Source organism: Cibotium barometz, chromosome 46, assembly GCF_041138505.1.
Source record: "Cibotium barometz isolate CiBa-2024 chromosome 46, ASM4113850v1, whole genome shotgun sequence".
Lineage (NCBI taxonomy): Eukaryota > Viridiplantae > Streptophyta > Polypodiopsida > Cyatheales > Cibotiaceae > Cibotium > Cibotium barometz.
The window spans coordinates 41,610,973-41,632,844 of NC_141091.1; the positions used below are offsets into that span (position 1 = coordinate 41,610,973).

At 45.1% G+C, this 21,872-nt stretch overlaps 1 protein-coding gene and 1 long non-coding RNA gene across 2 annotated transcripts; one reads left to right on the top strand and one right to left on the bottom strand.

The window, feature by feature from the left end:
* The first annotated feature begins 724 nt into the window (after positions 1-724).
* On the top strand, positions 725-2,362 carry LOC147612231 (uncharacterized). The gene is made up of 4 exons (XM_086784118.1): positions 725-853; positions 948-1,060; positions 1,732-1,936; positions 2,054-2,362. The coding sequence occupies exons 1-4, from the start codon at positions 778-780 to the stop codon at positions 2,161-2,163; spliced, it is 504 nt and encodes a 167-aa protein (XP_086640244.1). The 5' UTR covers positions 725-777; the 3' UTR covers positions 2,164-2,362.
* LOC147612232 (uncharacterized) lies at positions 852-20,947 on the bottom strand. The gene is made up of 3 exons (XR_015263680.1): positions 20,458-20,947; positions 19,898-20,064; positions 852-1,021 (listed from the first exon to the last, which is right to left on the bottom strand). It is a non-coding gene; the product is annotated as an uncharacterized LOC147612232 (long non-coding RNA).
* Positions 20,948-21,872: the final 925 nt, after the last annotated feature.

Here is a 21,872-nt window from a genome sequence, read left to right on the forward strand (position 1 = left end):
GAAATAATAATGAACATTACATTTCTTTGGTTGATTTCAAATGTGAGTGTCCTCTTATATAAAAAACTTTTCTACACATAGGACATATGAAACTTTAAAGTAATTTTGTCTTTTGTGTGTGTACATGTGTGTTAGAGAGAAAGGGAGAGACCTTCTTGTTTGACTTGACTCACAATTAGAGCGAAGTGGGTAGAGACTTTTTCTTGCTTTGGGAGAAGAACACTCTTATGTTTCTTTAATTGGTTTTGGATGTAAAGGGCCTTGAGTATTCTAGAAATAATATAGAAGTCATTGGTGGGGATGCACCATGAGGAGTTATTACATGGTATAGAAAACTTAGGGGATGGGGATGGTATCATGAACAGGGAATTCAAAGGGGAAGTTTTTGAGAGTAAACATCTTTTGAGGTTTCGTTAAATCGGAAACTTGAAAGGAGAATCCATATAATTAGTAAAATTAATTTCACTATTTACACCGTTATTATTATTGGCGATTAGGTGGCTCTTTGACGCGCTAAGATGAGCTTTCCCGAACGCTCATTCAAAGGGACGCTGAGCTTTCATTCAAAGGGGCCGGAAATTCAAAACTTTTAAAAGCGTGTGAAGACTCTCAAGGGCTGAACGCTTCGTGGAGAATAGTTGCTTTATAATACCATCGATCATCCTCTACATTCATAACCACATCAAGCCTAAGTAATAATACGATCATCCTTCACAGTCATAACCACATCAAGCTAGTCGACCACCTCCTATAACCTTCGCCAAACCTCTGCACAAAATGGCTCACCAAAGAAGTATGTTCTTGGTACTCATCATTGCCACAATCTCTGCATTGTGTGCTCTTCCGGTTCATGGTAAGTGCATCGTCTTAGGATCGGCTATGGCAAGCTGCAAAAATGAATCTAGGGATATGAGCTTGCAGGGTTGATGAAAATGTTGATGGCGCAGGTAAGCTTCACTGCGAAGACATTCCGGCTCGTCTGTGCGCCTTCGCGGTGTCGTCAACTGGAGCTCGTTGCGTGCTGGAGAAGACGAGAGGGCATTTTGAATACGAGTGCCAGGTACGTTATTATATATTAATCACTCATCGAGATCTGCTAGATTTTTTAAGGGCACACCCAAATTTTTTAAATAAATAGAACCACATATGTTAATTTCATGGTACCCACTCATTTTAAATCACACGACAATTAAATAAATAGAGATCACTAGCTAGTTAGACACAACACTAGATAGGGACTAGATGAAATCGAGGTAGAGTTACATCTATGGTTTGGTGACTAACCCATGCTTTCCACGTTTTTTGAGACTCCAAATTCAAATTCTACTCAAACCTTCTCAAACTTCTTCTTTCCTTTTTCCAACCTTCAAATTCTTACCAAGTGGTAACTTTGTGAAACCCTTCTTTAAGATAATATAGAAAGAGAAGAGAAGAGATAGAGATAGAGATAGAGATAGAGATATAGATGAGTTCACTCTTACCATATGAGTCCCTTCTTGACAAAAGAACTCATTTCAAACCATATGAATCTCTTCTTACATAATCCAAATTTTGAACCTTGACCTTTCAAATCGTTTTGAAGTGCTTTATTTTTATAGATTTCTTTTATATGATAACATAGTTTTGAGGTTAAATAACTCTAGTTAGTCCAGGAATGTAACAATAGTGATGTAACTTTCTTTTGTGTGTTGGGGAGTGTTACTAATGGTTTAAGTTTTTATGACCGGGCAGACATCGGTGGTGAGAGCGGACGCGTTTGCAGAGTGGGTGGAGACGGACGATTGTGTCCGGGCTTGCGGACAGGAGCGGATGTGTGTAGGCATGTCGTCGGACGCCCTTGTGGAGAAGGACGTGGGCGCCACCCTCTGCTCCGCCGCCTGCCAAGCCAGCTGCCCCAACATCCTCGACCTCTACACCAAGCTAGCTGCGGGAGAAGGTAATTACGCCTATCGCCTATAATTGGTAGTCCTGCTAAGAAGTCTTGCACGAGTTTTGTGTCGTTGAACTGCTTGAAACCATTGCTGATCACACGAATTGGTTGCACGTGATGCAGGGGTTTCTTTGCCTCGCCTTTGCGAGCTGGCTGTGCAAAGGAAGGACAATCGTAGGATGATGCTTGCATCCGGATCTGCCCAGCCAGCCCCAGCACCCGCTTCCGCCTGACCGCCACCGGCCAGTATAATCAGCATCATAGCCCCCGCCCCTGCCTTCACCTAATAAGCAGTATCATAGCTACATACTGCTCTATCATTAAGAGCTTCTGCAGCCTCGATTCTCTTGTAAGCTTATGAAACGTCACATACACATAGTTCTGGTGGGATGATTACTACTTTATACAATTTTGAGTACCTTACTTTGATAATAAAAACTTATATACAAGTAACTAGCTTTCATACCCACCAAACTTATAAAGGGTCTAGTCTTCATCATTAGTATTAAGCAGGTATGTACACAATCTTTCCCTATTTGATATGAGGCTCAAGGTAAGGCTGGTTCTTTCATCGTATTACAAAAGATAAGTACTCATTCGAATGGGTAAGATAGCAAAGCACCTTACAGTAAGTCGGGCGAGTAAAATTATCTTAACCTATGAAGTGGTTAAAATACCTCTGTTCCTAATGGTGATCGCATCCTCGCACCACCCAAGTTATCGGTGAAGCTGTTGTGGTGGCAAGGTGTGAATGGTCTAGGATATAATAAAAACTTGGTGTGCACGAGATTAAGTGGTATTATTCAAGACTAATCCACAACTTAATGTAGGGCATATTGGTAATAAGATTTTGGTAGCCCTATTTAGAGGCTACTTGTCGAGGCGGTGTTTAAGGTAAATGCAAAGTAAAAGTTCTTCATGTGAGCCCTCTTCTATTATGACTTGGCCCCTTCAAATTTAGGCAATTGGTATAAGTAGCCCATGCCCTTTGATTGGCAGAATGAGCCCCAGAACCACCAATGAATGATTGGCATAGGTAGATGGTGGTTGAGATCTTCTCGCAATGGGATGCTTAGAGAGTAGGATTATTTGTGAATAATATGTCGGCCAAGGGGGATGTTGGCTTATCTCAAATTAGAGTCGATGTAGAGGTTACATGTATTGAAGTTGTTCGTGAAAAGATGTAGGGAGGAAGAGAGCTTGAGCTCTTGCAACCACACACTCACACAAACCCTAGAAGAGAACACACAAGATGAGAGGCTAAAATTTTATTCTTCTTCTTTTTTACAACAAAAGGGTTCTATCAAAAGATAAGGGAAATACAATTATGTACATGCAGTCCATAATGTGAACACGCTAAGTGAGTGAGCTGGAAAGATAAGTATGCTATAACTCAGTGGTGGACTAGTAGCTGGTGTAGTCTAGTTGTGGAATCATTGGTGAAGATATATCATGTGTCAGTAACCTACCAAAAATGCCAGTGATGCAAGTAGCGAAAATGGTCACCCAGGCATATTATAAGTGTCAGCTCATGTTGAGCTTGACATCTCAACACTCTCTCTCAAGCTCAAATCCATCTCTAGGACTCAAGCATAGTCCGGAATCTGTGAAGCTTCTCTGCTCCTGGGGCTTTCGTGAAAATGTCAACTACCTACTCTCCTGTGCTAACATACATGAGATCAATGTCCCCTACTAAGACCCTCTCTGATGAAGTGATAGTGAATCTCTATGTGTTTGGTCCGCACATGAAAAATCGGGTTCCTCGCCAACTATATACTACTAAGGTTATCACAATAGATGACAACCTTTCTGTCAACTTGCAGTCCCAAATCACCAAGTAGCTTGTGCAACCAAGCTACCTCACATGCTGCCATTGCAACACTCCGATACTCTTCCTCCATACTCGACAAGGTAACTTTGGCTACTTCTTTTTGCTCCATGTCACAACACCACTTCCAAAGAAAAATAAAAATCCACTAGTAGATCTCCTATTTGTGATACTACTAGCCCAATCTGCATCGGTGTATCCAAACACCTACAACTCTATACTAGCCTCATAAAAGAGACCATAGTCTATTGTAGACGTCACATAGCACAACGTGCGCCTCACACCATCCAAACGTGGCTTTCGAGGAACCTGTATAAACTCACTCTGCAATCCAACTGTATAGTTCAAATCTGGCCTGGTGATCGTCATGTAGATCAAGCTACCCACTATCTTCTCTTGTACATAGTGGGGTTCTCCAAAATCTCACCCGCAACTACACTCAACTTGCCATTTGAATCTGCTGGCATAGAAATAACCATCTATACCATATTTCCAGACAGCATGTCCAATGCATAATGTCTCTGTGATACCCATATGACTTTAGCCATCCTAATAACCTTAATTCAAAGAAAGTATCTTAGCTCACTCAAATCCTTCATGTCAAATTTCTTCCTAAGGAGACATTTCACACTCTCAACTTCCTCTCCATTGTCACCCCAACAATCAAGTCGTCCACATAGATTGTGATGACCATAAGGCCATCATCACTCTTCCACACATAGAGTGAATGATCAACATCTTTTACATAAAGCCAATGGTGATAAGATATTGTGCTATCTTATCATGTCATGCTCTAGGTTCCTGTTTCAAGCCATATAAAGCTTTACGCAACTTGCATACAAAATCAGGGTGATCCTCATCTTCATAACCTGGTGGTTGATCCATATACACTTCTTCTTGCAAATTACCATGCAAGGACGTATTCTTAACATCCATTTGATGTAAAACCCATCCTTTTAATGTAGCCATCGCAATAACAGCTCTCACCATTACCATCTTGGCAACGAGGCTAAACGTCTCCTCATAATCAATACCGTAAGTTTGAGCATAACCTTTGGCAACCAATCTTGCTTTATATCTATTAATACTTCCGTTGGAGTTGTGTTTTATTTTGTATACCCACTTGCATCCAATAGCCTTCTTGTCCTTAGGCAATGACACCAAGTCCCAAGTCTCATTTGCATCCAATGCAGCCATCTCTTCATACATGGCTTTCTCCCAATCTACATTCCCAATAGCTTCTTCAAGACATGTAGGTTCAACATATTGCAAAACTTTACCCATATATGCATAATGATGAGACACATAACCATCATATGTCAACCTGTCAACAGGTTTTCTAGATCTCCCTGACCTACCTTCTCCATAACCATCATATGTCAACCTGTCAACAGGTTTTCTAGATCTCCCTGACCTACCTTCTCCATAATCATTACCTGGCATTTTTGCAGCTTCTCTTGCCTTTCTTACACCAAGTGTTCTAATAGCTGGAATCCCAAGCTCATCATCAAAGCTCTGCTCCGAGCCACTAGAATCTCCATCAACATAAGAATGCCTTTGCAGAAATGCCAGGCATACCAAGAGGCTCACCAATCTTCTCTTTGCCATTTCATGATATACCAACTGTATTTTCAGTACTGGTATTTTGACACAGCCTACCACTCCATGGTCTATCAATAGACCCAACACAAGAAGACTCTACTAGTCAACTCAATGACTATGATTTCTGACTTGCATTCTGTCCAATCACATTTCTAGTTACATCAACCCCAAAACAGCATCTTTTTCAGCAACATACAAGCTCCTCAGCACTCAACTTGCCACCTGTCTTGCCTGCCTCCGCTTTCTGGTCTAGAGTAAGCTTAGACGCATTGTTCGAGTTCTTGGAGCCAGAGGCTCCCGGGCTCTGTCCTGGGGAAGACCTCGTCTGGTTCTGGCTTTTGCCCCCCGAAGCGTTAGCCTTGGGAGAAGCCGGCTGGGAAGTCTTGGGCTTGCCACCATTGTGTTTCATTTCTGCACTCTGCGCAAGCGAGAGTGCGTCCTCAAAGGTGGCTGGTCTAAACATACGCACCTCCCATTGGATGTGCGTGTTCAGGCCATACAAAAACTGCCCTTTCTTGTCCGCATCAGATAAGCCTAATTGTAGACACAAGGTCGAAATTCTATTGGCAAACTGAAGGACTGGTTGCGCATTCTGACGCGCACCCCTGAACTCGTCCTCGAGTCGCTCAAGGTAGTGGGGCGGCAAAAACCGCTGCTTAAGGTCACGGACGAACTCGTCCCACCCATAAGCTGCCATACCTGATCTGGTGTGGGCATGAGCCCACTGAGTCCACCAAGGAATGGCCTCACCTTCCAAATACCAACTGGCTAAGATCACTTTGTCAATATCTGATTTCCTAACTGCGGCAAAGTAAGCTTCAAATTGATGTAACCATGAATACAGAGTAGTGGGATCGAGTTTACCATTATACTTACTGAAGTTCATTTTCTCGGGAAAATGATTCGAGGGCGCCGCCGGTGTCAATCTGGCGTCCAAAGCTCGGAGGTAACGCTCGTGTTCCACTCGTCGCATGGCTTCGTCTTCTCGTTGTCGAATCTCCAATGCACGCATCTGCATCTCAAGCAAGGAGCTTGGCTGCGGCTGTGACCCCTCGAGAGGGTCCCTGTGACGAGGATCTGGTATCTGGGGTACGGAAGGAGAGGGAGGAGGAGATGGAAAACGCGACGCTGGAGAGCGAGAACGCTCCTCCAGAGCCAAAATCCGCGCCTTCTGCTCATCCAACTTGGTTGTCTGGTCTGCGATTGCTCGCATCATCTGCTGGAACATGTCTTGTACACTCAAGCCGGGTGCCCTAGCTGGGCTGCCTGGTGCACTTTGGTCCCATGGTTCTGGTTCTCTCTCGTCGCCAAAGCTCGCCATAGCGGGAATATGCAATTCCTTTCCGGACCGCAATCTGACCATCCACTATCTGTGTGGGAGACTTCCGGAGGCTTCCGGAGGCTAAAAACCAACCGTCCTTCGAGGGACAGGAGTCACTCCGAAAGGGGTAGTCCACCGGCGTCTAAAAACCAACCACACGAGCGAAAAAATTTTCTGGTTTTCTTTGCTGAATCTTTGTCCTTGAAGTAGGCTCTGATACCACTGTAATATGCGGAAGCTTCGGAGAAGGATCGGTACTTCAAAACTCAGAAAACAGCACTCTTTTCGCGACGGAATTAACGCACCAACTGAAAGACGATGTGCAGAAAATAGAGAGAGAAGGGGGAGATGGAGAAGGACACAGTATTGGGTCCCAATTACCCTCTGTAGGGCCCCCACCACGGATGGTGTATTTGCTTTATTAGAATGATGTAAATCTGAAACAAATACAGAAACTTGACCTTTTCTTGGCTGGAAAACCTGCCCTTGACTTTCAGTCCTTCACCCCTTAGCTTTAGCAAACCCTTGGCTGTCCTGGCCCTTGAATGCTTGAGGCTCTTGGTGAATTGTGAGATGAATAATGGGATTATGGGCTGGGGTATTTATACCCCTCCCTTCATGCAGTCGGCTGGCTTCAGGACAGCCCACGACTGAGTCTTGTTAATAAATTGTGTTCACACTTTAATAAAGTGTTTTCACACTTGTTTAGACCCTGTCCAGCCTGCGCATGACTCTGGGCAGCACCCTGGCTGCTGGACATGCTGCGCAGAGGTGTGGGACTGCCCCCCACACCTGGCCGCCTGCTGTTCTAGGGTTTTACACTCTGTCGGCTGCCTGTCCAGAGGCTCTGGAGCTGGCCGACTGCCCCTCCAGCCCTTGCCTTGGCTGGTGGGCACTATCTTGGGCCCTCCTGGCCCCTTGGGGGTGGTTCTATACCTCCCCCATGCCCATACTAAGTATGCCAATGCAAAACCTTGCCCTGGGGTAGCCCTATGGGCTGGCCCCATCTCTACATGCAAACTACATGCCTACAGAGGCCTGGCATCCAGTTGCAAACCAGATACACAGCACATCTGACATCATTCCAGAGGGAGACTCACAGCGCGGACTGGCACTGCTTCATGTGCAGGACAATGCACACCTGACCTTGGACTCATGTGCAGGACAATGCACACCTGACCTCGGACGACTGAGATGGATCCCTGGCTGACTCGTCCCGGACTGGGCTCACATGGGACCAGTTCACCATCCCAGGTCCTGCACCTTCTGTACAGAAATGTCTACGTGGCATCCAAGTGCGGGATGTCACATGCATCAGCAATGCCATGGACTTTTCTAGGGCTAAATCCAGAAGGGGCAAGCAGATAAAGATTATGAACCCGTAGAACCAAAAGGTAGGAGCTTCAGGTGACTCATCTGAGGTGGACATGGAGCAAAGCATGATCAGATGGCTCTGATACCAATGTAACGCGCGGAAGCTCTGGGTAGTCTTCTTTCAGCCCTAAACACTCTTGAAAAACCTTCTGATGCAAAAACGCACCATGATGCAAAAACGCAGGTAGAGAGAGAGTAGAGAGAGAGAGTGAGAAGTGCTGGAATTTCAGTATATACTATGTACAAAAAAGGTACAGATCCTTGCAGCCATGGGCTGCCTTCATAAAAAGGTAATAAACCCTAAAATCTGTCCCCTATGGGACCTCCTATGATCCAATCCCCTAGTGGGAGAGAATGACTAAAATGAGGAGCACCCTTGGCCTTTTATACTTGCTCTTGGTCTTCTAGGACTGCTGGAAACTGGCCGACTGCTGGTCGGCCAGTTATAAATGAATTAAATGCCATTTATATCAGCCGACTGGTTATTCTTGTCTGGCCTTCATGCGCCTTGCTTCCTGGTTCAGCCGACAGCTCCTTGGTGCTTCTCCAAGTCCAACCTGTCCACTACTGCATCTTGTGCTCCACAGTCTGACTCTATCTGGTTCCTAGTCTTTATCTGCTTGCCTCTTCTGGATCTAGCCCTAGAAATGTCCATGCCTTTTCTTGGCTGGAAAACCTGCCCTTGACCTTCAGTCCTTCACCCCTTTGCTTTAGCAATGTTCTTGGCTGTCCTGGCCCTTGGTTGCTTGGAGCTCTTGGTGAATTATGAGATGACTACAATGAATTATGGGCTGGGCTTTTATACTACTCCCTTCATGCAGTCGGCTGGCTTCAGGACAGCCCACGACTAAGTATTTTTAATAAAATACTCACACACTTTAATAAAGTGTTTTCACACTTGTAATCCCTGCTGTCCAGCCTGCGCATGCTTCTGGACAGCACCCTGGCTGCTGGGCATGCTGCGCATGGGTGTGGGACTGCCCCCCACACCTGGCCGCCTGCTGTTTAGGGCTTTAATCTCTGTCGGCTGCCTGTCCAGAAGCTCTGGAGCTGGCCGACTGCCCCTCCAGCCCTTGCCTTGGCTGGTGGGCAATATCTTGGGCCCTCCTGGCCCCTTGGGGGTGGTTCTATACCTCCCCCATGCCCATACTAAGTATGCAAATGCAAATCCTTGCCCTGGGGTAGCCCTATGGGCTGGCCCCATCTCTACATGCAAACTACATGCCTACAGAGGCCTGGCATCCAGTTGCAAACCAGATACACAGCACATCTGACATCATTCCAGAGGGAGACTCACAGCGCGGACTGGCACTGCTTCCTGTGCAGGACAATGCACACCTGACCTTGGACTCATGTGCAGGACAATGCACACCTGACCTCGGACGACTGAGATGGATCCCTGGCTGACTCGTCCCGGACTGGGCTCACATGGGACCAGTTCACCATCCCAGGTCCTGCACCTTCTGTACAGAAATGTCTACGTGGCATCCAAGTGCGGGATGCACGTGACATCCCCTTCTGCTTAACTTGACGGAAGCTGCATAGCCTCCAAATAATCCGTCAATAAAGCCGGATAGTCTTCGAAAAATTCTTTGTCGAGCCATACCGCTTCATGAGTTCCTCGGTCCTGAAACTTCGTGAGGAACTGTCGTAGTCTTCGGCCTGAGCCATGCTTGAAACGATGCAGAAGGATCTGTTCTGGAACCATTACTTCTGCTTCATCAATGATGTCTGGTTCCGCTTCGTCTTTGACCTCTGAAGGGGGTGGACCTGCATATGGCTTCAACCAACTGACATGAAATACATCGTGCATAGTCCAACTCGGAGGTAGCTTTAACTGCATAGACACCTCATTAATCTTTTTCCGGATGGGGAATGGTCCGAAGCTCCTGAAAGACAACTTTGGGCATCGCTTGCCCACCTGCTTTAATCTTTGCTTCATAATCCGAAGATATACCCAATCTCCTTCCGAAAACTTCATGTCCCTTCGGTCTTTATTGGCCTGTCGAGTGTAGGCCTCTTGCGCTTTAGCCAATCTGTCTTTGACGGACTCTAGTATCTCCTGGTAAGACTCCGTCACTCTGTTCGCCTCCGGTACTGAAGACGAAGTCCTGGTTAACAACGACTGGAAAGGCCTTCCAAACGCTGCCTCATATGGAGTCCTGCCAATAGCTAAAGAAAAAGAGTCATTTAAAACAGCTTGAACTAAAGGCAAAAACGATTCCCACTTACCTTGCTGATCGTGGACATAACACTTCAGCACATCAAAGGCCAACTGGTTGTATATCTCTGTCTGGCCATCTGTCTGTGGGTGGAATGCACTGGAAAAATTCAACTTAGTATCAAAATTATCAAACAATGCCCTCCAAAAATGACTGGTAAACTTGGCATCTCGGTCTGACACTATGGTCCTAGGAATCCCACCAATCGGGTACCAATGCCGAATGAATAGCTGGGCAACATCCTCGGCGGTCACATTGGCCCTGCAAGGAATAAGCATCACAAATTTGCTGAACCTGTCAACAATAGTCAAACACTGTGTATTACGCTTACTCGGACTGGGAGGCAGATTTGTGACAAAGTCCATCGAAATGTCTTGGAAAGGACCCTCAGGAATTGGCAAAGGCTGTAACAACCCTATCTTCTTTCCACGAGGAGCTTTCACTTTTGACAAATGTCACAGCGTTGTACATATGTAAACACATCACGCCTCATCTTTGGCCAATAGTATTGCCGTTCTAATTTCTCCAGAGTCGAATTCATGCCCCTATGACCACCTGTAATGGCGTCATGGGCATCATGGAGAAGAGCTGCCCGGAATGATTTCATGACACACAGTCGGCCTTTGTAGTAAAGCCAACCATCGCGTATCAGAAAATGGCATGGTCCTGTGGCATCCAATGCCTGTTCCCACTGAGTACCGAATTCCTCAGAATCCGCGTACGTGTGCTTCATGTCTTCTAGTCCAGTACCAACAAGGTCAAGTCTAGTGGTCTGAATCGCAGATACTTGTCCCTTCCTGCTCAAAGCATCGGCCACTGGATTGGCCTTTCCTGGAAGGTACTCAATCATGCCACCGAACTGCTGGAATATCTGACTCCAGCGGTGTTGTCAATCACTCCACTGTGCACTTGGCATCGTCTGAATCCAGCGCAATGCCTGATGGTCAGTGCGGACCTCAAAGTCACGGCCATACAGGAAATGTTTCCAATGTTTCAAGGCCTGAATGACTGCTAGGAGTTCACGATCATAGACTGAGTAATTCTTTTCGGCGGGCAGTAACTTACGAGACATGTAAGCTACTGGATGACCATTCTGTTGCAATACACCTCCAATTGCGATGTTACTCGCATCGGTGATCACCTGAAATGGTTCGTCCCACGAGGCAAGTGCTAAACAAGGCGCTTCTGACAAAGCCACCTTGAGGTTCTGGAATGCCTCCAACGCTCGTGGAGTCATTCGAATCTTTTGCCTCCTTGTTTTCACTCCCTTTAGCAGATCGGTGAGGTCTGCCGAGAGATCAGAAAACTTGTCAATGTGGGTGGAATATGCCTGGCATATACCCACAAATGATCTAATGTCATAAGCAGTCTGAGGTACTTCCCAGTTAACAATCTCGGTCACTTTAGCCGGATCAAGTCGAATGCCTTCGGCACTGATTATATATCCCAAGTAATGTACCTGGAACAGATAAAATTCTGACTTCTTTTCATTGATATAGAGCTCGTTGCTTTCCAGCAACTTAAGGACTTTCTCCACATCAATGTCATGCTGCTCAACTGTAGCTGAAAATATGAGTATGTCGTCCAGAAATATGAACACACACACTCCGATCAACTCCCGGAAAATACGCATCATCATGCGGTTAAATGTAGCTGGGGCGTTCGTCAAACCAAATGGCATGACCACAAATTCATAGTGGGCCCGTTCTGTACGGAAAGCTGTCTTGGGGATGTCCCCCTCAACAATCCGAACCTGGTGGTACCCACTCTTTAAATCCAATTTAGAGAACACCTTAGCTCCATTCAGCCTCTCGAGAATATAGTCAATTCGAGGCATCGGGAATCTGCTCTTGATAGTCAGCTTGTTGAGTGCACGATAATCGACACACAACCGAGAAGACCCATCTTTCTTCTTGACAAATAAGATCGGTGCTGCAAATGGCGACACGCTGGGGCGGATGAAGCCAGCTTGCAACAATTCTTGGAGTTGGCGGTCCAACTCCGATTCCATTGCCTTAGAAAGGCGATACGGAAACTTGCTCGGGGGTTCCGAGCCTGGGAGGAGGTCAATCTTGTGATCCTCCGGTCTGGACGGGGGAAGCTGGGGAGGGAGACTGTCCCGAAGAAAAATCTTCTGGAACTTTTCATGGAGAACCGAGTACTTCTCGGAAGCACTGGCCACCGTCTGGGCTGTCTGGATGTAAATCATCGCACACTGTGCGCCTTTCCTGACTGCTCGCTTAGCCTGCAAGTGGCTTATGAGCGGAAAGTTTGGAATACCTGGCTCACACTTAATGGTCACCGGGGTGTTTGACACATTCCGATCGATCTGGAACGTGTGCTTGTCCCACTTGACATCTGGGAGAAACTTGTGAAACCACTGGATACCCAAAATTATGTCTGCTCCTACAAGAGGGGCAACCATAAAGTCACGCACAAACTCTATGCCCTGAATCACTAATTTAGCACCTAGAGCTTCATACTTGACGCTCGTAGTCATACCTGTGCTAAAACCCTCAACTTGTTTGTCCACCGGAGTTAGCTCGAAACGGGCACGCCTAGCGGCCTCTTCCGTGATCACATCCTCCGTGCTGCCGCTGTCAAACAAGACAACGACTCTCTGGCCACCTATGTAGCCAAAGGACTTGAGCAATTCGTTGCGCTCATACTCCTGGTCATGGGCGCCCTTCTGCTTATCTTCGAGCTCCCGGCTAATAATTGCTCCAACTGAAGCACCGGGGGTTGAAGAAGTAGGGGTAGCCGCTGGGATCTGTGGGGGAGCTGTGCTCACCACGGAAGCTGTGGAGGCGGCGGCGGCCTTTGGAGGCTTCTTCGGACAATCCCGAGAAGTATGTCCTTTTGTGTGACAAAAGTAACATCTACCCTCCTTCCTGTACTGAGAAAGCTCCTCAGCACTCAACTTGCCACCTGTCTTGCCTGCCTCCGCTTTCTAGTCTGGAGTAAGCTTAGACGCATTGTTCGAGTTCTTGGAGCCAGAGGCTCCCGGGCTCTGTCCTGGGGAAGACCCCGTCTGGTTCTGGCTTTTGCCCCCCGAAGCGTTAGCCTTGGGAGAAGCCGGCTGGGAAGTCTTGGGCTTGCCACCATTGTGTTTCATTTCTGCACTCTGCGCAAGCGAGAGTGCGTCCTCAAAGGTGGCTGGTCTAAACATACGCACCTCCCATTGGATGTGCGTGTTCAGGCCATACAAAAACTGCCCTTTCTTGTCCGCATCAGATAAGCCTAATTGTAGACACAAGGTCGAAATTCTATTGGCAAACTGAAGGACTGGTTGCGCATTCTGACGCGCACCCCTGAACTCGTCCTCGAGTCGCTCAAGGTAGTGGGGCGGCAAAAACCGCTGCTTAAGGTCACGGACGAACTCGTCCCACCCATAAGCTGCCATACCTGATCTGGTGGGGGCATGAGCCCACTGAGTCCACCAAGGAATAGCCTCACCTTCCAAATACCAACTGGCTAAGATCACTTTGTCAATATCTGATTTCCTAACTGCGGCAAAGTAAGCTTCAAATTGATGTAACCATGAATACAGAGTAGTGGGATCGAGTTTACCATTATACTTACTGAAGTTCATTTTCTCGGGAAAATGATTCGAGGGCGCCGCCGGTGTCAATCTGGCGTCCAAAGCTCGGAGGTAACGCTCGTGTTCCACTCGTCGCATGGCTTCGTCTTCTCGTTGTCGAATCTCCAATGCACGCATCTGCATCTCAAGCAAGGAGCTTGGCTGCGGCTGTGACCCCTCGAGAGGGTCCCTGTGACGAGGATCTGGTATCTGGGGCACGGAAGGAGAGGGAGGAGGAGATGGAAAACGCGACGCTGGAGAGCGAGAACGCTCCTCCAGAGCCAAAATCCGCGCCTTCTGCTCATCCAACTTGGTTGTCTGGTCTGCGATTGCTCGCATCATCTGCTGGAACATGTCTTGTACACTCAAGCCGGGTGCCCTAGCTGGGCTGCCTGGTGCACTTTGGTCCCATGGTTCTGGTTCTCTCTCGTCGCCAAAGCTCGCCATAGCGGGAATATGCAATTCCTTTCCGGAACGCAATCTGACCATCCACTATCTGTGTGGGAGACTTCCGGAGGCTTCCGGAGGCTAAAAACCAACCGTCCTTCGAGGGACAGGAGTCACTCCGAAAGGGGTAGTCCACCGGCGTCTAAAAACCAACCACACGAGCGAAAAAATTTTCTGGTTTTCTTTGCTGAATCTTTGTCCTTGAAGTAGGCTTTGATACCACTGTAATATGCGGAAGCTTCGGAGAAGGATCGGTACTTCAAAACTCAAAAAACAGCACTCTTTTCGCGATGGAATTAACGCACAAACTGAAAGACGATGTGCAGAAAATAGAGAGAGAAGGGGGAGATGGAGAAGGACACAGTATTGGGTCCCAATTACCCTCTGTAGGGCCCCCACCACAGATGGTGTATTTGCTTTATTAGAATGATGTAAATCTGAAACAAATACAAAGTACTTGACCTTTTCTTGGCTGGAAAACCTGCCCTTGACCTTCAGTCCTTCACCCCTTTGCTTTAGCAATGTTCTTGGCTGTCCTGGCCCTTGGTTGCTTGGAGCTCTTGATGAATTATGAGATGACTACAATGAATTATGGGCTGGGCTTTTATACTACTCCCTTCATGCAGTCGGCTGGCTTCAGGACAGCCCACGACTAAGTATTTTTAATAAAATACTCACACACTTTAATAAAGTGTTTTCACACTTGTAATCCCTGCTGTCCAGCCTGCGCATGCTTCTGGACAGCACCCTGGCTGCTGGGCATGCTGCGCATGGGTGTGGGACTGCCCCCCACACCTGGCCGCCTGCTGTTTAGGGCTTTAATCTCTGTCGGCTGCCTGTCCAGAAGCTCTGGAGCTGGCCGACTGCCCCTCCAGCCCTTGCCTTGGCTGGTGGGCAATATCTTGGGCCCTCCTGGCCCCTTGGGGGTGGTTCTATACCTCCCCCATGCCCATACTAAGTATGCAAATGCAAATCCTTGCCCTGGGGTAGCCCTATGGGCTGGCCCCATCTCTACATGCAAACTACATGCCTACAGAGGCCTGGCATCCAGTTGCAAACCAGATACACAGCACATCTGACATCATTCCAGAGGGAGACTCACAGCGCGGACTGGCACTGCTTCCTGTGCAGGACAATGCACACCTGACCTTGGACTCATGTGCAGGACAATGCACACCTGACCTCGGACGACTGAGATGGATCCCTGGCTGACTCGTCCCGGACTGGGCTCACATGGGACCAGTTCACCATCCCAGGTCCTGCACCTTCTGTACAGAAATGTCTACGTGGCATCCAAGTGCGGGATGCACGTGACATGCCCTCAACTCATATGTAGTAGGATATAGTATCTATATCCCTTTTGCTCAAGGGAATATCCAATAAACACACATTTTTCTTCCTTTTTGGATCTAGCTTCGTTCGCAACTGATTTGGCACATAGACATAGGGAATATCCAAAAGCTTTCAAGTGAGACAAACCAGGTTTCTTGACACTGAATTTCTCCTCTAGCGTTACATCATGAATGGCTATAGTAGGGGTCCTATTCATGATTTAAATTACTGTAGAAATAGCTTCAGTTCAATAGCTATGCGGCATATTCTTCTTTGTGTAATGCACATAGGGAATACATCCAAAAGCTTTCAAGTGAGACAAATTAGGTTTCTTGCCACTGAATTTCTCCTCTAGCGTTACATCATGAATGACTGTAGTAGGGATCCTATTCATGATTTAAACTGTTGTAGAAATAGCTTCTGTCCAATAGCTATACGGCATATTCTTCTCTGTAATCAATGCTCGTGCTATCTCTACAATGTGTCTATTTTTTCACTTAGCAACTCCTTTTTGCTACAGAGTGTATCTACATATAAACTGTCTCTCTGAATGCCATTCTTTCGTAAAAAATCAAAGACCTCATTGGAGAAGTACTCTCCTCCTCCATCTAACTTTAGGTACTTCACATGCTTTCTTGTATGCTTTTCAACCATCACTATGAAAATGAGTGAAAACTTCACTCTTCTTCTTCTTCATGAAATACACCCAGACTTTCCTCGTGTGATCATCAATGAATGTTACATAATACCTATAGCCACCCATCGACATAGTTTTTGTAGGACCTCATACATCTAAATGCACCACATTTAGTACATTCATGCTCACATTTCTATCATGTGGAAACACATGCTTTGTCTGCTTTTCCAACTTGACATGCTTCACATACCTTCTGTATACTATCAACTTAGGTAGTCTTGTCAAAATTTCTTTAGCCTGCATAGACTTCATTCGTTGCACATTTGCATGTCCGATGCCAAATCTCTATATCTGCAACAAATCTTGAACCTTGTGCAAACATTGCAGCTTTCACTTCAAGCATATTTACATCTAGTGTAAACATTCTACCCACTCTATTGCCTTTTGCAACCAACTTGCACTTGTCTTTAAAGTCTTCAGACATAACAACTATCAGGGCTAAAGTACACCTGCAACCAACCAACTTGTCTTTAAAGTCTTCAGACATAACAACTATCAGGGCTAAAGTACACCTGCAACCTCTGCTCAATCATCTGACTAACAAAAACCAAATTCTTTGTAATATTTGGGACGTGAAGTACATCTACAAGATACTTTACCTTACCATTTTGCATAGACAATGGTACATTTCTAACATGGGCAATTGGATGAGTAGTATCATCTTCTATTTTAATAAAACTTGGCTTTTTAGGATTTTTTATATGCTTGAATCACTTGCCATGACTGGTCATGTGGTTCGAACCACCAGAATCCACATACCATACATCATCATTGCATGTGGATACATCATTTTTCGACACGACAATAAGAATATGTCGCATATAACAAACAACTATTCATTGTCCTCATTACTTCGGCTAGAGGACACATAATTATTTTGCTGCACTTTTTTACTTTTTATGTCATTTTTCTTCTTATATGCAATTTTCCTGCACATGTCCAGATTTGCCATAATAAAAACAGTCTCGTTTATTATTTTGCTACCTTTGCCAATTTTCACAACCTCTTTGCTTCCTTTGCCTCTGAATTGGCCTCTTCTACTTGTGTGTTGTTGTTTTGATTTATTGGATTGTTGTTGTTGACCATAATTTTGATTATCTATTCAGCCACCACCTTGGCCACAGCCCCGACCTCTACCTCTACCTCATCCTCCACATGCACTTGTGTAGAATGCTTGTTGCTCTACACTGCCTTTGTTTTGTGAAGATTGGTATTCGCCCAAACTCTTTTCTTCAATGATCATCATTGACACCAAATCTATAAAGTTGGGAATGTTCTCTCGAGTCTGAATAGACATCTTGAATGCCTTGTATTGTGGCTTGAGACCATGTAGGCATACTTCCACCTTATCATCATCATCAACAGAAATACCAATAAATGCAAGGGATTACACAATATACTTGATCTTCAAGTTATAATCATTCATAGACATGTTTTTCTTCTCCATGGTATGAAGCTCATTCTTCAACTGAATCTTTCGTGCCTTGCTATTAGTTTTATACAACTTCACCAAGGTATCCCATGCCTCCTTAGGTAACTTAGCATCCTATATATACCCAATCATAGTGTTATGTATGCTAATAGAAAGATAATATATGACTTTTCTTGCTCTTTGATTCAGATCCTTGTATTCTTTTACTTCTGAAACAGTTGGATTAATCTTCGGTATCTCTGGTGCCTTCTTATGTTCTTCAATGTAGTCCTAATAGCCTTTTTTCCATCAGAAAATTTGTCAATCTAAACCTCCAAGCATAGAAGTTGTTCTTGCCAAGCTTCTCTACAACAATTTGGTTAATTTCATCATTTGACATCTTTTTTGCAACATAAACTCACCAAAGCTAGCACTCTTGTTTGACCAAACTGTTGTGTTCTCTGTAGCAGTACTATACTCCACACAATTGGAAAGTAGTAGACGGGGCCTGACATGGGGATGAGACTTACCAACATCCATTTGTAAAGATACCACCAATCTCATAGAAGGGCATGATGAAGGGCATGATGAAGGGTCTCTGGAAAGCCAATGACTGGATTGCCACATAATATCAAAGGGTTTGTAGAACCTAGTATTTAGTATCTTTGAAAGTATACCCTAGTATGGCTGTGGAGTATTCAACCATGCCATAAAGGGTTTGCGCAGAACCTAGTATCTAGTATATCTTTGAAAGTAACCACCCTATGGCTGTGGAGTATTAAACCATGCCATAAATATCTATCTATTACAACAAAAATTGGGACCTTTACTAAGGTCAAATATATTTATTGAGGTCAAACTTTAACACTAGTTGCTCTTTATTGAGGTCAAAGTCCAGTAACTTGCCCTTCCTCATCCATTAGTTCTCGGACACTTCCTCAAGGTTTATGGATGAGCTTGAAGAACGGGCACATGGCTAGTATAGCAAGGTCGATGCCTTCATGTAGTAGGGCTCATTAGTTACTTTTGACAAGAATTAGGGATAGAGTGCACAACGGAAGCATTGTGGAACAAGTGGATGTGTATGGGCGTGTTTGTGTGAGATAAAAGCTTATGTGTAAGAGCTTGTGGAAGCCATGACCATGATAGAGCTTAAGTTGGAGATTGAGGAGAGAAGGAAAAGTGGCCCCTATCACTCCCAAAGAGGGATGTCCAAGATAAGGACCCCTGTACACCACATAATAGCTAAAAAATAATCAAAAGAGGCACACGACAAGCACTTGACTAAAGGATCTTGGTCACAGTAGCCTTCAGCTTTTTAAATGCATACATAGCACAAGTTACCTTGGCATTTTATATAAATTCAAGGTTCTCATATCCCTCAATAAGGATGAGATGTACCATTCTCAACCACATCATGACTCTTCTCTCCTAGCCACATGCTAATAAGGTGTGTTTACATGAATAAGGTATGAGTAGATATTTTAACACTCCCCCTCAATGCAAGCATGCATTGGACCATTATACACCACCTTACATTTTACAGACTTCCAAATGGATGCCTTTATAATGGTAGGAATTTTACAAAGAGAGTTACAGCATGATGTGTTAACAGAAAAGTTGGACTAAAGAATTCCATCCGGTAATTTTGGAGAAGAGGCATTTACAAAGTTACTTGCCTCCTTATTACTGCTCGCACTCACGAGTAAGATGACCCATCTCCCCACACCTACCACACTTTTTCTTCTGAGGGTCCTTTTTTTAGCACTTCGACTCAGTATGGGCCTTCTTCTTGTAGAAGGTGCAACAAACCTGAGTCTTGGCCATCATAGCTACGGCCTGAGAGGTGGAGGTAGAAGTAGATGCCGATGCACAATCCTGCATTTTGTTTTCTTCTTTCAATAGGGCTGAAATACACCCTTCAAGTGTTGGTGATGGAAAGTTCTTCAAGGTGGTGACTAGAGAGTCACACTCGGCCGCCGACATACTTTTGAGGAGGATGGCTATTGCATCATCATCGTCGACTTTACAATCGATGGATGCAAGCTGGGCCATAATTCTCTTTAGATTGGAGATGTGAGCCCCTAAGGCCTCACTTACCTGCATCTTCAAATCATAGAATTTAATCTTAAATGCAAGCTTAGAGTTTTTACCTTTAGCTCCATACAACTTGTCAAGCTCCTCCCACATTGCCTTGGCCATTGTCAAATTTGACACATGATGTATAAGATCTTTTGTGATATGGAGTGCGATAATGGATTGCGTCTTCTCATCATCGTTGATGTCATCTTTTATCATTCCGGTTGAGCTCCCTTATTCCCTTCACAAGGGACCACACACCTTTTGACATTAGCAAGTATCGGATTGAAACTTGCCATGTATCAAATCCATTGCCATTGAATTTATCAACATAAATGGTCTCTTTCCATGATGGGAAGGTCTTACTAGCTTATATGATGTCCAGCAGTCTCTAGTCCCTTACAACGGCTATTACGACCATAATGACGTTGGAAATTACAAAGACCGAAGACAATACCAAATACTCAATGGGCTAACTTAATGAAAAGCTTGGACCGGATTTTTTTTTTCTGTTTTGAGTGTACAGTCCTACCATACAGAAGGGCACTACCAAATCAGCTTGTATGCACTACCAAATCACCAGTGGCCTAGTGAAAAAGAACCCCTCCGAAATAGGGTTTGAGACAGTACCCACCTTGGTCTGTGCTTGCTTGCAAAAGTAGAGGGGTGTCCCTTCGAAACAGGCTTGATTTGTTGATGATGGGCAACACCCTTCAATTAGCTTGATTCGTTGATGATGGCAGTACCCTTTGATTAGCTTGATTCGTTAATGATGGTAGCACTCTTCTCCTCCCGGGCTTGCTCTTGGCTTGAACGTGGCCCTCCTTCCTTGATACTTTGGAATGGCTCCTTATGCCTGCACACTTCGTGAGCTTTCTCTCCTCTCCACGCTTGAAGCATCAATAGATCTTCCCTTTGTCGAAGCTATGGTGCCATGACAAGAATTAAGGATAGAGTGCACAACGGAAGCATTGTGGAACAAGTGGATGCGTATGGGCGTGTTTGTGTGAGAGAAAACCTTATGTGTGAGAGCTTGTGGAAGCCATGACCATGATAGAGCTCGCGTTGGAGATCGAGGAGAGAAAGGAAGGTGGCCCCTATCACTCCTAAAGAGGGGCGTCCAAGATAAAGGACCCATGTACACCACACAATAGCTCAAAGATAATCACAAGAGACACATGACAAGAACTTGACTAAAGGATCTTGGTCACATTAACCTTTAGCTTTTTGAATCCGTACATAGCACAATCTACCTTGGCATTTTATACAAATGCAAGGTTCTCATATCCCTCAATAAGGATGAGGTGTACCCTTCTCAACCATATCATGGCTCTTATCTCCTAGCCACATGCCAATAAGGTGTGTTTACATGAATAAGGTTTGGTAGAGATTTTAACAATTCAGAGTTGCATCTTCATGGTGGTGATGAATGGTGTGGGTCTATCGATATATGGAAAGTTGTATAGTGGCCCTTTTCCTTCCATACATAAGAACTTCGTGGTGGTGGTGAGTGGTGTGGGTCCATCAATATATGGAAATTTGTAGACAACCCTTTTCCTTCCATGAACAAGAACTTTTGTGGTTGCCATATACCTAAAGTCAATATGTGGACTTCTCCTAGTGTATAACCATGTACTTTTGCCACATTTGGAGGAGATAGGGCATGCACGACTTAAGTTGGACTCTTGTGTGACTATTGCTTGCTAGTCCCTAGGATCAACAAGTATCCTCCTCTCTTGTGGGATGTGGCATCAGGTGGTTGCTCTTCCACTAGACAAACATGTGATTTATGTGTTGATTCACGAGATAGATTTTGGTTATATTGGGAGTTAAAGCTAGGTTGATTGGCAACGTGGATGGGTTTGGCTCATTTCTTTGGGATGAGGATGTAGAGTCGCAATAGTGGGGATAATAATTTCTTTGAAACACAAAGAATAACCCTGGGTAAGGATTCTAACCCTTCAAATCAAAAGAGAAATGTTGAATGCTTTTATTGTAACAAGAAAGGGTACATAGCCACCAAAGATTGCAAGAAAAAGAAAGTAAATA